The sequence below is a fragment of the Coffea arabica genome, chromosome 7e (assembly GCF_036785885.1).
Source record: "Coffea arabica cultivar ET-39 chromosome 7e, Coffea Arabica ET-39 HiFi, whole genome shotgun sequence".
NCBI classification, from domain to species: Eukaryota; Viridiplantae; Streptophyta; class Magnoliopsida; order Gentianales; family Rubiaceae; genus Coffea; species Coffea arabica.
Window position 1 is genome coordinate 5,046,807 of NC_092323.1, and position 17,748 is coordinate 5,064,554.

The 17,748-nt window shown below is 38.3% G+C and overlaps 3 protein-coding genes and 1 non-coding gene across 4 annotated transcripts; all 4 read right to left on the reverse strand.

The window, feature by feature from the left end:
- Positions 1-935: 935 nt before the first annotated feature.
- Positions 936-1,867, reverse strand: LOC113701499 (uncharacterized). The gene has a single exon (XM_027222199.2). The coding sequence runs from the start codon at positions 1,710-1,712 to the stop codon at positions 1,227-1,229; it is 486 nt and encodes a 161-aa protein (XP_027078000.1). The 5' UTR covers positions 1,713-1,867; the 3' UTR covers positions 936-1,226.
- Positions 1,868-4,719: 2,852 nt separating this feature from the next.
- LOC113700359 (CASP-like protein 5C1) lies at positions 4,720-7,972 on the reverse strand. The gene is made up of 3 exons (XM_027220789.1): positions 7,486-7,972; positions 5,374-5,506; positions 4,720-5,282 (listed from the first exon to the last, which is right to left on the reverse strand). Exons 1-3 carry the CDS (start codon positions 7,614-7,616, stop codon positions 5,088-5,090), a joined length of 459 nt encoding a protein of 152 aa, XP_027076590.1. The 5' UTR covers positions 7,617-7,972; the 3' UTR covers positions 4,720-5,087.
- Positions 7,973-11,450: 3,478 nt separating this feature from the next.
- LOC113702187 (oxygen-evolving enhancer protein 1, chloroplastic) lies at positions 11,451-13,791 on the reverse strand. The gene is made up of 2 exons (XM_027223252.2): positions 13,362-13,791; positions 11,451-12,402 (listed from the first exon to the last, which is right to left on the reverse strand). Exons 1-2 carry the CDS (start codon positions 13,599-13,601, stop codon positions 11,647-11,649), a joined length of 996 nt encoding a protein of 331 aa, XP_027079053.1. The 5' UTR covers positions 13,602-13,791; the 3' UTR covers positions 11,451-11,646.
- An 860-nt stretch (positions 13,792-14,651) lies between these two features.
- Positions 14,652-14,725, reverse strand: TRNAI-AAU (transfer RNA isoleucine (anticodon AAU)). Its single transcript has one exon. It is a non-coding gene; the product is annotated as a tRNA-Ile (tRNA).
- Positions 14,726-17,748: the final 3,023 nt, after the last annotated feature.

The window sequence follows — 17,748 nt, forward strand, 5'->3', positions numbered from 1 at the left end:
GCATCCATAGGTGCAGTTGGTGTATTGGATGATGATGTTTTTGCTATTTATGCATGGGTTTTGTGTCTGCATGAAACGTAACATGGACGCCTACAGCTGTAAAGGCCGAATTCTATGATAAGGCCCCCCCCCCCCCCCCCCCCCCCACACCATCGTCAAATGATTCAAATCATCAAAACCAACCTCCTCCCGTCATCCTCGAAGCTGCAACGATTTGGAATATTATTATTAGTCTTAGTCTTAGACGATAACCGCGTAGATGGTCTATTTCGAAGTCCCAATAAATTGAATTACTAACAAATAATACTACTAATAATTGATAGGATTCTATCTCATTTTATTTGTCTCCTCTCATCTGTCGTATTCGATGGAACCAGAGATTCAGCAGCTGTACTGTGTTAGTGATAAACTAGTACGCATCTGAAATCTGAGTAACAGTAAAAGAGCGTCTGTACACGTTTGGAATTTGTCTTCCCATCCCATCGATTATTATTTATTACAACTTGTCCGGCCGGCAATAGGTTAACGCCAAAGCAATAATGCTCCTAGTCCTAAGGATAATTATATGCTCGTTCCGGCAGATTCTCATTTAGGTGGCGTAAGTTGCAAAGCCAAGCATATAGTACTACTGTAATGATAAAAGAGGAAGAAGCCAAGCCACCGGCGTCCGGCAATCTTCATCGCGCGAGTAACGCCTGAAAATAAGGTTGTGTTTGGATTGCATTTTTTTAAATTTTTTACATAGATTTTTTATAAAAAAATTACTGTAACAATTTAATTTGATATATATGAAATAAAAAGGTACTTGAAAATATGTTCACAGAAAAGTATACTTTCATTCATTGCTTAACCAAACTAAAAATTTCTAACTAGTGTGCTTAGTAGTATTATATTCTTTCAAGCAATTATTCCGGAGCGAATTCGAACTGTAGATCTGCAGATGTCAAGTGGAGTATTATTATAAGTTGTCATGTACATCCAAGAGCAAAATTGTTTGTAGTTAGTTTTACAACCCGAAGAAGAAAGACAACCTACCCTTATTTTTTTCTTTTTTTTTTTTGCTTGTTTTGAAATGAACGAAGACAACCTACTACTAAAAAGGCAAAATTCGATTCTAAGTTTCTAATTGCTAACCCCATATCGCCTCGCCTCAACCAAATAAGTATTTACAAAAAAAAAAAAAAACAATAATAAATTGAATATCCTACATTTTCCAAAATACCCCTCTACTCGGGTATCGCACTTAATATCGCCGTGTATTTCCTTCTCCTCCCACCACCGTCGCCTCCTTTCCTCCCTCTTCTCAACCCATCGTCCCCATAATCTCCCACCTTTCTCGACCGATAATCCTGGCAAGACACCTCCAAGGTCCTCTTCTTCCGACATCCGCATTTCTCGCCACCGCTATTGCCCAGCGCAGAGCTGGCCTTGACGGCCAATGCCGCCATCTCTTCCGGGAGAAGCCGGTGCTTCAGCCGGTTCAAAGGCAAGGCAAAATACAGCTGACCCGGTTGAAGCACCTCGTCATCGCTTATGGCGGAAACGACATCGCCAAATTCCATCTCGTCGGAGTTGCATATGAAACAGGCGGGATTCGTCTGCAGCACGTAAGAAACCTTAACCGGGTAGGAGAATTCTTGAAGCCTTCCGTCGTGCAGTATTAACTTGGCAGTAGCCACATTCGTGGACTCGCAAGAACTGCATATGCCCATCACGATTTGAGGAGCTTATTATCACTAAAATATAACGCTGGATTCAAAAATGGTGAATCGCCTTTTTTTCAGCAGAACGTGTTTTACGGGTATTTTGATGGGTGCATGAGAAAAAGTAGTATTTTTAGGCGGGCGGAGACAGATGGGGAGGAGAGTACTTTTTGGGGGCCGTATATATAGGTGGTGGGAATTGATGATTGTATCGTGAAATGGACCAGGAGGCCACGTCAGAATTGTCATCTAGCGAGTAGGAGCAAATTGAAAAAGGGTTTCTTTTGTCGGGTTGTGAGATCAGTGGGGTGGGATGCCAACCTGGAAACATAAGGATGACAGGTTGTATTACTAATCTACTGTGTCCTTCAGCACTGACCCACGTTTTACGAAGAAAGTAACCTTTTCAGGAACTCCTTTTGCTTTTAGTAGTTTTTTTTTTTTTTTTGGGGTTTGGATCTACGGTAGTAGTAATAATTTGCAGTAAAGTAAGAGGCTGGATTTTAACCATATCTAGCGTGTTGTTGTAACTTCTCGTTTACATATTCTCTCTCGTATCATCTAATTCATACCTTCTTTCTGTTGATTGATCCAACGCATCATAGATTTGCAATGAATAAGAATCCGATTAACAAGGAGTCATTGAATATCTGAACCATGTGATCCAAGCACACACAGGTGCAGAAATTTTCTTGTTTGTCATAGAGTTATGGTGTACTATATGCTTGTTTAAGTGCATTATATTCATTCTTCAATCAACAAGACCTGAAGAGAACCGGAATAACTGCTGAATGCATTCGCACAGAAGTGAGGTCAAAATAGTGAAATTAAGACCAAAGCAAAACCAATTTTTGAAAAGGAGATCAACACGATCGAATTTTTTTTCACACTCTTCTAGTTCTACTAATTTGTCTCTGCATTTCTTTATAGGAATTTGATTGCCATTTTTGTATACTTTTTTTTGGTGTAATTTCTCAGTGTTTGATAATCACATTGAACCCTGAGTAATTTAATTCGAGTACTGTCAAACTCTTTTAGGGCAATTCTCCTTCTAGAGATTCGAATCCGAAATCTCTCGTTGAGTAGATATCAATCAACTCCTTGCGACAGTCACACCGTTGGTCAATTTTTTTTTTTATACTAGTTGCACGGTAACTAGGATTAAAAATTGATTTGTACCCCAAAAATAAATAAATAAATAAATAAATAAAGGGGGTTGAAAGTTGACATCACGTAGGCAGGTCAATGTTTGGGGGTCCGGTGAATAGTTCACGTGAAGTGGAGTGATGGGCGATGGGAGGGTTAATGGTGGGACTGCAACACCTAACAACCACCAGATTTTCTTGAACAGCGTATCCTGCTTTTTACGCACAAACAATCGACCGCCGCTGGTAGCACCAGTGGTTGTGTTTTTCTCGAGGGCTATGTTATTATTGACCGATTGCAAGGCGAACCTTGGGCTGACGGCGATGCTTGTAGGTACAAGATTCCTTTTGGCGGATAATGGAACTACTACCGTCCGTCCGACGTACCCCAGGAAGAATAAAAAGAAAAAATTGTCGGTCCCCCTGTTTTTATGAATTTGGAATTCTCACAATAGATAGATATGTGGTGCTTGCTTTCTTTGTGCAACAGAGTTCAAGATACGGAAAAGGAAAAAAGAATAAAATACGGTAGGGTTAAACCCCGTACAGTATAAGTTATAACCAAAAAGAATGAGCCGACTGTCATTGAAGGAGCCCGAGTCTCTCAAGGTCAGTAAATGTCGGAGATGCGATTTGATCGAGCTAAACTTGGTGAGTGAACATAATTTTCAATTATCATAATTTGATTGGCCATAGCATGTAACATAATTTTCAATTATCATTTTATCTCATATACATTAAATCATTGAATCCTGAATGGTATATTTTTATATAGAAACTCAAAAAAGTAGCAATTCAATCCGAATTAACGGAGTGGTACCATAGGACACTAAATGGTGTTCATACGGGCCTGTAGCTATCTTTTTTTTTTTTATCACAAATTTAGCATTGTATATTTTTTTTACTCTAACATAATTTAAGAGGAGGTTAAAGCGGACGGGATAGTTACGGGCCAAGAGCCCAATAGACTGTTGGCTGCCCCTGGGTATCTACGATGGTAAAATTCGATCTTCAGGGGAGGGTTGAAAGAGATGTGGCAAGCTGGTTGAGTCCAAGCGGAGAAACACCTCAGCACATGGATCGGACGTGGTGGGTCTGAGACCAGCAACCCGACATTTGCTGATGTGTTGTGATCCGTTCCTGTTCCTTTCGGACTCCCGTAGAGGCCTTTTATATTGTCTACTGATCTCATTCATATTTTATTTCTTTCATTTACAAGTCAAACACATGCCTCGGATTTTTTTGAATTTGCTAATAGAACCGATTATTCAAGTACCTAAATCTTCTTCTTGTTTTATACTTCCTCCGGCAATTCAATTCCAGGTACGTGCTTACTTGTTTGTGTCAATTAATTAAAGCGCAAGCGTGCTGCTGGATATGTCTATAGAAGCAACGGTAATTGCTTTTGACATACATGCACTCATCTCAGGTCAACTGTAACACAAAATAAACCAGTAATAGCCGCCTCTCCCACTCGTTATCCGGCCACCTCAATAAACTTCGAATGCCAATGGATATATATACATATATATAGCTTATACGAGGAACTATTCTTCCTGGTCAGCGTTCGTGAGTAGTGCCAACATAGTAGTAGAGTATTTCGTTTTCTTTTTGATTCATTAACTGTTCCTTACTGATTGACTTTGACGTGGATAGATACTTTGGTAGTTGTAAATATCGTAAACCACGATGTAATGTTATGTAATGAGACTAACAAAACAACTTAACGATGTAGTTGAAAGAAAACCAGTGGAATGTGTTCTTGTCGGACCAACTGCCATCAGCTTGCATCTATTAACCATGTTCTATTAATCTGCAATGTTATAGAAGAAACTGAAACTGAGACCAAACACAACTTAACGGACGAAGAGTGAGAGCAATCGGGCTCAACAGCTGTTCATTATACGATACGGCAAAAACAGGCGAAAGCATTTTCTGTACATTTCTAATACGACAGACTGCTTTTCTTAAAAGAGTAGAGCTGTTGTGTGTGTGTGTGTGTGTGTGTATATATATTTGTTATTGCAATCCCGCCACGTATGGCTTTCCTTTTTTTTTTCTTCCTTAGAAATTGGAGCCTTTCGAGGTACCTGTACATTTGGAGAGGTCAATGTTGAATGTATATTTGGTGAAATGTCTAAGCAACAAAATGCCCCTTACTTAGTATAGGACTTCTAATTTCTACGAGATGGCTAAGCCCATCCGTACGTACCAGTATATCTATATCATATAGTAGTAATTAAAAGGAAGCCAAAAGCCAAAGATTGAAGAGAGACGAAGCTAACGACAAAAACCAAGACAAAAATGCCATAGCAGCAGATAACTGATACCGGCCACATATTTTTGCGCTGCAGAATGAGCCGCCAGAAACCATCAACAGATCTGTTACACCAGCGGACGAACAGGATGCAGCTAACGATAAAAAACATAGTACCTGTGGGAAAGAATTCCGCACATCTTCTTCAGTAGCTCAATCAGTGAGTCAAAAAAAAAAAAAAGTAAAGAAATGGAAGAAAGCAACATACCCAATCTCCCATCACAACAATTGACATTATTCCTGGCTGACGAGAAGGCCGTTTAACGAATACAGAGAATGCATCCACCATTGCCAATGTTAGACTCCAAGGAATGACTAAACCCATGATTGTTACCAAGAAACTGAAAATTTAAAAACAACAATGAAACTGAAAGCCCACTCAGTCTTATACGACTTTGATGACTCTGCATTGCAACATTCACACTCAGATACTCTTCAACTTTAGACAATTTTATGCCGCAAACTACCAAGGAGAGGACAAGCCTAAAACTGGAATCATCTTTTGCAGTCGACTACTAAAAAAGAGCTGCTTTATAGCAATTGCAAATCCAAATAGCAGGAACACAGTAATACTACTTGTTTTGTTTGCATTTCTAGATCAAATTATGAGTGATTTGTTCAAACAATGCCCAGAAAACAAGCTAGAAGCCTTTCTTTTACATTTTTATTTCTGTTCAGGTGCTGTTTCTCTAGGAAGAAACTCTGTGTGCTTCAGAAAATTTGAAGTTCAATACTTTTCTGGCATTCAGTCAGACTGCAATCTAAAATTCATGGATTTCAGGGTCAAACTGACTTTGAGCAATGCACTAGCTGAAGGAAAAGATAAAAACAGCAGTAAGCAGCATTTTTCCCATAAACAAGTCAAACCCTAAGAGAAACAATTAAAAACACGAACAAAGGGGAAGCTGAAGATCACGGGAATGGCCCTCACTAGTCCTCAATTTAGAATTGTGACAAACAAGGCAAATTGCATGCCCGTGCACCACCGGAATTCCCAACTTCTCCCTGAAGTAAACACTGGGCACTTGAAACTAACGTCCTATTAAAATGTAACTTGTCGAGTAATTACTGATAGCCCTGTTCAGTTCAACCTACGGTTCACCTCAACATTGGAAAAGGGATAATGGTATATTAATTCACAATTAAATGACATAGATACAATTGAACTTCTAAGAACACACTCATGAGATAATCCCGAAACTCCTTCAGATTTTCCACTTCTACACAACAATGTGATTGAGAATAATCATCTGGGCCAAAATCATGCAGTAAATATGTTAGAGCACTCAATGGCACCCAACTCTGCGCAGCCACTACTCCCTGATGCACTGATTAGAATAATCAGATACCCGACTCATTAGACAAGTTAACATTTGTTTCGTCCCCCTGAGATCCCCTAACAAGTTAACAAAAATTTGATTCTATTGATATCGTGAAAAGTTTTACCAGCCAATGACATATCTTGCAGCATCTTGAAACAGTGAATTGACTAAAAAATCTTTAATTATGTCGAGCGCAAACAACTGTTAGTCTCAATGTTTGAATAATCAAAGTTAAAGCCTCTGCCTTGAGACTCTTCAACCGGATGTCGAGCTGATGACTTTTGATTAGACTATTGCAAATGAATTGCGTGAAAGCCACTAATAACTTCCACGAAAACTTCTTGAAACTAATGGCATTAATTTAATCTCATACAAAAGATGGATCGAAGGAACCAAAATTCTAGCTAACTACTTGTGCCTATTCCAACAGTTTCACCACCAAAGGGTCACCCATGCAATGCATCATTCCACGGTCCTCTCTAGTTCCCCCTCTATTCTTCTTCTTCTTTGGGGCGGTCTTTGAAAGATTAAACAGAGGGTTGGTTGGTGGGGTTGAGTGCTTTGTATTTGGCTAGAATTAGTAGTATTCTGACTTCTCGGGGGAGGGGTCCCCTGAGTTGTCAAACCTGAACAGTCAGACAAAATTCCCTAGTCTACCCAACATAAAACCGAAAAAACAAAAATGCTTAATCATCACCACCAGAATCCAGTCTTTTCCAAAGCTACAAATTGCAATTCACTCTGAATTATGATAATCAAAAGCATAGACATCGACGCAGAGACATCCAAAAAGATCTCCAATTATACATGATCACTGAGAATCCCGAACTTTAATTCATCAAACTACAATTGGCTGGGAAATAAAAGAGAAATGAGGAAAAAATGGTGAGAAAATAACTAAACACTCGATCAAGAGGAAAGGGGAGAAATGAAAAAAAAATTAAACAAGAAGAGAAGATGGGACATGGAAATCCAGTAAAAGAAAGAGTGAGAAATACCAGAAGGCAGTGTAGCTGTAGAACTCGACATCCAAACACATGAAAAGCAGAGAAGCAATAGAGAAGATGGCCTGTCCTAATCTCAAAGCCAAGCTGGCACTCGTCCCTAAAGCCCCCGGCAATTCATCCATATGATCCCCAGCAATATTTGATTTGTCAAAACCATGACTGAATTCTCCGCATGGACATGGGAGCCTTCCACCTTTATGTCGAATACGCAAACCGTAAAAGCACACTACTAGTACAATTTGGCTTCACAAATGAGTTCCGACAACAAACTACTGAAATATTTTCACATGCGGGAGGGAGGGTTTTCGTTTTCTTGAATTGGATATCTTGACGGGACGAATTAGTTGTTCTGTCGGAAAGAAAAGAAAGAAATGGTGGTGATCAGCGTTTACGGAGGAGAAAGGAGATGATGTGGACACAATTGGTGGAAGGACTCTTCTCACTCTCTTCTGAGTCTCTCTCTCTCTCTCTCTCTGGTTTTTCTTTTTCTTTTTAATATATATATATATATATATATATATATATATATATATGTATTGCTTTCCTTTTCATTTATTTTATTGCTGGGAGGCTCTTTTATTTGTATATTTTAAAGATAATTGCAGAAATGATTCCTCATCCTCCAAAATTTGAAATGATTTGATTTTGTCCTCAACAAATCCAAAAGCTAACAATTAGGTCGGAAAATCCCATCTTTTTGCACCAAAATAAAATATTGTACTCACATCATTAATAAATTTGTTAATTATTTGATGCGACAAAGGAGGTCAGTACAATAAAGGCAATGTATGCATCATATGCTCTTTCAATTTCCTTCTTTCGACCCTACAAATGGATGCCGCTTTTTCATTCTTACCCCCGTAACTAATTTAGTACAATTGTAATAAAAGAATTTTAATATGCTAAGAACAATAATACTGTGTCAATTTAAATACTCCCAAGAGAGTAAGAAGAGAGAGCAGAATTAGTGAATGTGAGGGCGCCTGGTTGTTGGGGGGTCAAAAAAAAGCCAATTCTTAGGAAAAGGTCAAGAGACAAATTCCTGTAAGGGTAGTTATACTGGGTTTCGTGGGGGGTCGTCACTTCTTAGTAGCAGTGGACCTACTGGCTTGCCCTTGTGGGGTTGCCATCCCACATCGATTCTTGGGGGGGTTTGGGGTTGGATTTATAAGTCCCTGGGAGGACCTCAAAAGTTGCCGGTTTTTGAGGTTTCTTTTGGGATTAGATTTATTAATCTAACTTTCGTAAAAAAAAAAAAAAAAGAAGAGGGCGCCTGGTTGTAATATTTTTAATTTTCATAAAGTTTCAAGGGCCGAGCCACGCGCGAAAATTGACATCCAGAGGCTCCGGAGCTTGACAAGTCATAAGTGGGCCCGACGACGTAGCTGGTTACCTTTGGCTTGTGTTGCCAATTCGACTCGACTTTTCTTTTCTTTTCTGTGTGGAAGAATTTGATGCTTTTATTGAGTAGTAGCTCGAAATTAAAACACACCGGGAGTGAGTGGGAGACGGATGGTGGATTATTTCCTTCAAATCAAATCAAATCAAATCAATTTGGCATGCCGATGCGCGTCGTCATGTTTTCTGGTCTAAAAAATTAATTAAAGCCTAAATTAGATTGTTTAAAAGTCCCCGCCCCCACCAACAAATAATCCTCTTTCCTTTTTTTTTTCTCTCTCTGTGTCTAATTCTTTATCTATGATGAGACAGAGAGAGTTACGTGTAATTTGGGGGGTGAGTAGTATTAGTTTTGGCATTCACGACGTTATCTGAATTGTTTAGTATTTTGGAGAACCGAGAGAGAGAGAGAGACGGAATCCAGTGAGATCCGGCTATCTGCGGTTGCGACGTCGCGGGAGCATTCTTTACTCCTCAACCGAAGCTTTTCTTTTGGGATTAGGGTATTTGTTTGTAGGGTTAATTACAGTTTATCCTCTTGAACTTGATCCGTTGTAACACTTTGCCTCCTTGAACTTTAAATAAATATACTTTGCCCTCTCTATTGACTAGTCAAATGCTAATGATTAATTATCCATCCAAAAATGTAATAAAATGATGTTAATGCTCTTACATAAAAGTTCTAGAATAATACTATCCTTTTAATCGGAATATAAAACATTTTATTAGAAAAAACACAAAGTCATATGATTTAAAAATTTTTTAAAAAATAAAAGATGGTATTAAACCAAAGAATTGAAAAATTGTATTATGGAGAAAAAAAGAATTTAAACTTCCTAAAACATCTGCATGAGTTTTTCATCGCTTATCTCTCTTCCTTTAAATTATAAAATTGTATTATGGAGAAAAAAAGAATTTAAACTTCCTAAAACATCTGCATGAGTTTTTCATCGCTTATCTCTCTTCCTTTAAATTATAAACGGACTAATTTTGATAATTTTCATTTACTTTGTAGCTATCACAAGATTTTCATGATTCAATAAATGCTATTTGGTAATTTTATATCACATTCATACCTTACTTTGTATTATATTTGCATTCTACATTAAAAAAATTGAAAATTCTCTAATACATTTTTCAATACATTTTTATTTTTATCTCATATAAAACACATAAGAAAGTGGCACAATAAAAAATATAAGCAAATAATTTTCATTCCAAATGCACTAAATAACTTTATTTCATTAAAATAAGTATTGCTATTGGCATTGAGATAAATACATTGAGTTGGTTAGACTTCTTTCTATGAATTATCTAATTCATTTTAACACTAAAAGATCGAAATACATGGTGTAATTGTGTTTAGATGCATTTAGCAACTATTAAAGAAATATGTATTTATTATGTTATAATTATTATGTGCGTTTAAGGATTAGCCAGGGATATTTTGATCATGAAAAAATATAACTTCATCTTAACCTTGTCAAAAAGTTGACCATAAGGGATAAAGTGTATATATTTGAAGTTGAAGGGGCAAAGTGTTACAAGGGTCCAAGTTTAAGGGAGCAAAGTGTAAATAGTCCAAGGAGACGATACTTTTATCAGCTTCTATTACATTTGGTTTTCTCTATCATATCCAAATAAATACTGGCTCTGTTTCTATTATTCAGTATTTGAAACACAAAGCTTTTATTGCAATTCTTTATAGTCCATGTCCTTATCCTGCATTTGTACCTTAATTTTTACTGAGCTCTACCTACCTAATTAACGAGTTAATCCCCAACTCTTTGATCATATATGTGACAAATAATTTAGTACTCCATTATATATATCCAAGACTTTTACAAATTGCGGAGGAGAGTTTTGTTCGTAAAATTCCCCCCGGGGGGAAGGGACGTGCTACAAAACGTGGCTATCTTTCTTTTGCCTGTTGTATTAATTCATATTCCCACTCGCTCGTATTTTCGCTTTATCAGCATCCACTCCACAAACTTTTGATTCTTAAGACTAATTCATTCAAGTCTTGATGCGTATATCACAATCTGAAAATTGGTGTTCAACTCTTCATTCAAGTCCATCATATCAAACAAAGCTTACAGAAGTTGTCATAGTTATAGAGGTCGTATCTTCAAAATCTCAAGAAATAATTCTTTTTTTCTTCACGAGAGCCGTAAAGTAAGAGTTATGTTTGTAACTTTCGAATTACCACTAGAATCCGTTTCTAGTTTGAAAACTACACATTACACAACAATCCCCCAAAACTCATTTCGTACCCAAATGTTTACTCAGGTTTTCCTAATTAATGAGTTACTCCCCAGCAGTTTGATCAGTAGTATTATGCAAGACTTTTACAAATTACACGGAGGAGGAGTGTCGTTTGTACAATTGCACTGACAAGCTTGCTATCGCTATTGACATGCTTGTTCTGACGTTTGATTCAGTTTCATTACTGTTCAGTCGAAATTCCATACAAACTTGGTTAAATTTCCTTTACTGTTGTCATCTCCCTAGCATTCTGGAAGTCTATCAATTCTAACATGTAACATCTCGATGCAGAGTTGAATTTGAAACCCCCCCTTTTTTTTTTACCGGAAGAAACATCATCATAATATACAAGCAGGATAACTGTCTCCACGTTTCTATGGTGGGTTTTTTGGGGGAATGTTCAGTGGGATATGGATTACCTTAAAAGCGTTACAGCAAAACTCAATACGAAGAAATGAGTACATTAATTGATGCTCAAGACCCTCTCTATCATTCAAGTTGAGCATACCATATTCCTTGGATTTTTACTTCCTTGGGGGCCTTTGATCCCAAGTCAGTGTCAGATGGCTGAACGCTCTCAAATACTCCAATCACTTCTCCAGTTTCAGGCTTGCTCTTGGTTACGCTCAAGGTGATCTTCCCTGATGAAGATGAAACGTTCTTGATGTTTTCCTTCACAAGTTCCTCCTCGTCTCCTCTGCCTCCAGCAGGCAATGCAACTGCACTGTCATAACCGGTAGATCCACCCCTGCCCTTTGGGTCAAGGAAGGATGAACCTCTGTATGATGGCACGAGAAATTCACCGCTGAAGCTCTCTGGTTTGCCTGAAGCAACTAGCTGTTTGATGGTGAAGAGGAATGGCACGCGCTCACCCCCGGGAAGCTGAACTGTAACTGCAGCATAGTCGATTCCATCCTTTTCGACAAATTTTATTGTTCCATCAGTATTTACTTCAAAGGGTCCTTCAATCTCATCAAGGGTGTAGGTTAGGCGGGTCATGAGCTTGGTCTTTTGGAACTCTGGGGGTGCATTCTTGTTAGCACCCTCAGCCTTCACAGTGAAGGAAGTGGGCTCCAAGCACAGCTTTTTGGCATCGTATTTGCCGGGCTTGAAGGCAAATTTGTCAACACCGCCATCAATGGTTGGGCACTGATTTGCAGTTCCAGTCCCCTTTACTTCGAGGTATGTCTTGCTCTGGATTTCATCATAGGTAAGCCTTTTTGGCACTCCCTCAGCGTTTGCTCCCTAATGACCCATCAGTAAGTCACATTTTTCGAGTTAGTCATGCTACTAGAATAGATGGCTCCCAAAATGATTGTAAGAAGAAAAAAGGGATGTCCTCAATCACACACAGTATAGATGACAACATTCCGGAAATGAATTCTGCAAATTTAGAATTTTAAAGACCAATCTTAACGAGATTGCACTCTAAGTGTCAGTTCTTCACGACTTCCTTTTGTTTTATCTTTTGCAGTTTCATTTAAAGCTTTGGTCACTCCAATGCATTCAACAAAATTGTATAAATATATCAAGCTGCAAAAACATCTTGTCACTATCCACCCTATTCTTATAGCTGAGCGAGCCATGTAAGCTGTCCCCTGTAAAACCAGGGACAAGGATTTTCTCTTGCACATCACAAACATACATGCTACATGTCCTACGCTATTTCTTCTTGTTATTTGTGGTTATTAATAGTATCTTCTCATCCAGAGTCAAACGTGGTCGTTGCTTTTCCAGGTAGTATCTGATATAACGTCCATTCTTTTCTGAAGCTAGTTGTACAAACAATTTCACAAACTTCAAATGCTTATTTCACAAACTAGTTGTACAAACAATTTGTGTGAAAGGCTGAAATTCAGATAGGGAAAAGTGCTTCTGATGTGGATGATATGAATGGTTACATCTGTCCAATTTACAAACTTCAAATGCTTATGAGTGTCTTGACAAAAATAAGGAGCTGGTGGCAGTGATCACTAGTATTAATTTTCAGAATCTTGTCACGCAACATTCTCCAAATCCTCCTTTAGCTAGCCTAATTTCAACTTCTTGTCAGTACATGCATGCTATACTAAGGACATCTGACTCTATTGAACAATTGTTAGCATCTCAATACACTCCTGCTATTGTTAATTCACGATCACAGTCGGTTATACTTACAAATCATGTTTAAAATGGAATCGTGGTAAATTATCAAGGCTACCTACCGAGACAACGAGGGCAGAAGTGGCCAGAGCGAAGCCAGCAACCTTAGCTGCATCAGTGCACTTCTGAGCCAAATCCTTGAGATCAGCTTGAAGAGAGCAAGTTAGCCTCGCCGAAGATTGTTCGACTCCGAAAGCCTTGCTAAGGTTTGGAGAAGATCTCAGCTGGACGTTGTTTCGGGATGCAACACCAACCTTGGCAGGTTGCATGAGGGTAGCGGCTGCTTGTAGTGAGGCTGCCATTGTCTTCTTTCTCTGTTCTTGATGATTACTCTGCTCCTATCCTATGCCCCCCTGAATCGCCCTTACAAAGTAAGCAATAGGAAATGATCTGTGTGGGAGAAGAAGTACAAAAATATTTTGGTGGCTTTGCTCTGAGTAAGATAAGAGATAGGATAAGGTCTTCTTTCATTGGTTACTCTGATCTAATGTTACTGGATTTATGACTTGCCACCTGGCAAACTTGGTGTTTTGGATAAAGATACCAACTCCTGCAATCAGGCTGGACGTTGAATGACAGCCACGTTTTTGTTTGATTTCTATAGCCAAAATCAAAAGGAGAAGAAATGCAACAACGAGAAAACAAAGCGAAAAAACCACTGAGCTTGTTTCAATGGCCACCAAAGAGGGATTTGATTTAAGTTTCTTTTTGAGTTGTAGGTGAAGGTTTAAACTCCATTTGTAATAAAAAAAATTTAAGAGTGGTGCCAAAATATTCGTTTGATCTAATCAGATCTATATATCTATTAATTTCTAATACACAAGTTTTTTTAGTCGCCTTCTTTTGTACATTAGGATAGAAAAAGTTATATAATTATTATCGTCGTCGAAAAAAAAAGGAAAAAAATTTGTTGGTTTCCCAAAATAAATTAAGAAAACAAAATCTTGTTATTCACTTTTTCGTGGTGGAGGAATTTGGGCATAGATGCCTGGGAGCCGGAAAGGTGAAGGTCAGATTGTATTCGGCTGGGGATAAAAATCTCATCTAATTCTATATTATGCTTTTTGGTGTTTTCATCTATAACTTGTGAAAACGGTTTTTATCTGTCATTATGTGAATTCCTATCAATGGGAGTGCTGAACTTATTAAAGAATTATAATTCTTATTGAAAGTCAGAAAATGGACAGGAGAGCAAGCAAGCTGCATAGGGTAAACAACTTATTAAAGAAATGATTACTTATTGAAAATCACAAAATAGTCTGGAGAGAAAGTAAGATATATAGGGCAAAAAAGAGAGAGAGAGAGAGAGGAGAAAAGTAAAATATATGATAGGGTAAACAAAACAGTGACAATGGCCCATGCAGGTCTCGAACCTGCGACCTTCGCGTTATTAGCACGACGCTCTAACCAACTGAGCTAATAGGCCATGCGATGTGGTTAATCAAATTTATTATTCTAGCTTTCGTTTGCCATTATCCATCGCCACACCTCAAAACCAAAACAGAAACATACTGAATAACAAAATTGCAGTTCAGTGTTTTAGTTACATCATAATGTTGAGTTAATTTATAATTTGAGAAACTTTTCTACTACTAAGCATCATGATACCAAAAACGTATGCTATAACACATAATTCCTATATTTTCAAATGTGTTAATGTCCAATATTACTATTACCTATGCTTCAAATTTATTACTATAAACGATCAGCAAGCCTCTTTGCCTCATTTACACAATTCTATAAACATAAGAACATGAAACAATGTTGGGAAGTTCTCTAGTTAATTTATGGCAAATCAAACTACTAAAAAGGAGATTGTAAAATATGAGCTACTTTCCATTTCTTGCTTCGCGTGTCCAATTTATTTGAGTCGATTAATAGCAAGTACTGTGATTTCCCAATGCACATAAAGCTTGGAACTTGCACTGCATACATTATATATATATATATATATATATATATATATGTCCTCTAAACCTAAAAATTTATTTACTGTACTGTATTTCATAGCAAAGTATTGTGATAATTCATGATGTCCAGTGGAATTGATCAACCGCAGTGGTTGACCCCCGTTCTCCAATCCGTAACGTTCTACAATGATTGTAGAATATCAGGCCATTCTCGGAAGGTAATCTACTGCATAACTTGTATGGATGGACCTATTTGCGACAAGTGCTCATATCTTTCTCACAATGGCGCCACGAAACCATACGAGTAAGATTCTTCTTTACATTGATATTTTCTTCTTAATGTGATCTGTACCGAGTTACCTTAATGTTATATAGTTGTTGTTATTATAGGTTTTTAAAGCATCGTATGGAGTGTCTATCCGAGCTAATCATATCAGGAGATATATGGATGTTTCTGGCATACAGCCCTTTTTAATTAACTCCCACCAAATTTTCTTCCTACATTCAAGAGGAAAAAGCATGCTCCAAGTGTGCGATATGCAAAGGACACGTTAAAGGGTCACAATATAAATTTTGTTCGATTGCCTGCAAAGTAAGGATTATTTTGGAAATATTATTGATATGCCGTTGTTTTAAATATGCTATACACAAAAATTATTTGTTTCTTTGCAGGTTGGATTTGGAGTTGAACCCATCGACCTTGATCCTGTTGATCAAGCTTCAGAAAAGCCTTCAATTGATCGGCCTTCAAATAGCACCATAAAGCCTTCAATCGGAGTTGAACCCCATTAATCCTGATCCTGTTGCTCAACCTTCAGAAAACATAATAAAGCCTTCAATTGATCAACCTTCAAATGCCACAATAATACCCTCAAATGGTACGAAAGAAGGCGAAGTCTCCACCAGTAGAAGGAAAAGGAGAAGAAAAGGGATACCTCATAGATCTCCCCTGAAGTAGTTGGTTGAATTGTGGTCACTACAGTTAATCCTTTATATTTAGGAAAATTTGCCAAATTGGTCCCTAACATTTACCAAAAACACTTTTTTAGTCCCTGACATATAAAATCAGCCAAAATGCTCCTTCACATTTAAATTGTGAGCCAATTTGGTCCTATTGCTCGTTTTTGCTCGTTTCTCCGGCTAAAAATAGCACGTCCCTCTCACGTTGTCATATTTTTAGGGGCAAAACCGGAAACACATTTCATTACCGGTTGAAAGTAAAAGGATAGGGGACCACCACCAAAATACACATTTTACCTTTGGCTCTCAAATTACCCTTTACTCTCTATGGAGCCACCGGAAAACGACGCCGTGGCTATTGCATCAGCTGAGAAAATCATCCTCCGCTGGGACTCCACAGCCTCCGAGGACGCCAGGGACAGAATGATCTTCGACGGCGATCGATATGAGATCGACAAATACTTCCAAGCCGTGGATGAAATCCAACGGTCAATGGAATCCGCCAGCATCTCAGACGACTCTGCTAAGGCCAACAGCGCGATCCAGATCACCATGGCCCGCCTGGAAGACGAGTTTCGCAATATTATCATTGCTCAAACTTCCCCTCTCGAAGCCGACACTCTGACCGATCCCAGCTCTTGTTCCTTCCGCTCCATCGCTTCTATTGGCAGCAGCGACGGCCACTTGAGCTTGCTGCCGCCGCCGCCGCCGTCCCTGCACACCGAGGAAGACGACTTCACCGAGACCAACTTGGCAAGTTTGGTAAAGAAAATGTGATCCTTCCAGGAAACTTAGCCTTTCTTTTCGTGTGATTCCTTTGCCTAAAAGGGGCGGCTCAAGCATCATGTATGGAAGGTGCACAAAGTATTCAGGATGCCACAAAAAACTTCACTCATTCAGCGAAATCTTCTCGCCAGATCAGGGCATAAAGCTTGTGAATTCTCCATTTTCCAATCTAAGGGTGACCATTCACTCTTAAGTTGAATTGTCCAATTTTCAAGATTGATTATAACAAAATTGTCCATTCACTCTCAAATCACCTTTGGCTCCATATGCTTGTTAATTTGGGGATGCAAATAGGGTTTCTTGAAAGGGTAATTTGAGAGCCAAAGGGAAAGGGTAATTTGAGAGCTAAAGGTGAAATGTGTATTTTGGTGGTGGTCCCCTATCCTTTACTTTCAACAGGTAATGAAATGTGTTTCCGGTTTTGCCCCTAAAAATATGACCACATGAGAGGGGCGTGCTATTTTTAGCCGGAGAAATGAGCAAAAACGAGCAATAGGACCAAATTGGCTCACAATTTAAATGTGAAGGAGCATTTTGGCTGATTTTATATGTCAGGGACTAAAAAAGTGTTTTTGGTAAATGTTAGGGTCCAATTTGGCAAATTTCCCTTATATTTACTTGGTTTGTTAATCCTTTATATTTACTTGGTTTGTTAATCCTTTATATTTACTTGGTTTATCCTTTTATAGTTAACAATCATTTTGTTCTGGTTATTATCTGATGATTTATTTCTTCTAGTGAAGCACTAATTACAAGCTGCCATCTCCTATGTTAAATTGTCCAGCTCTAAATC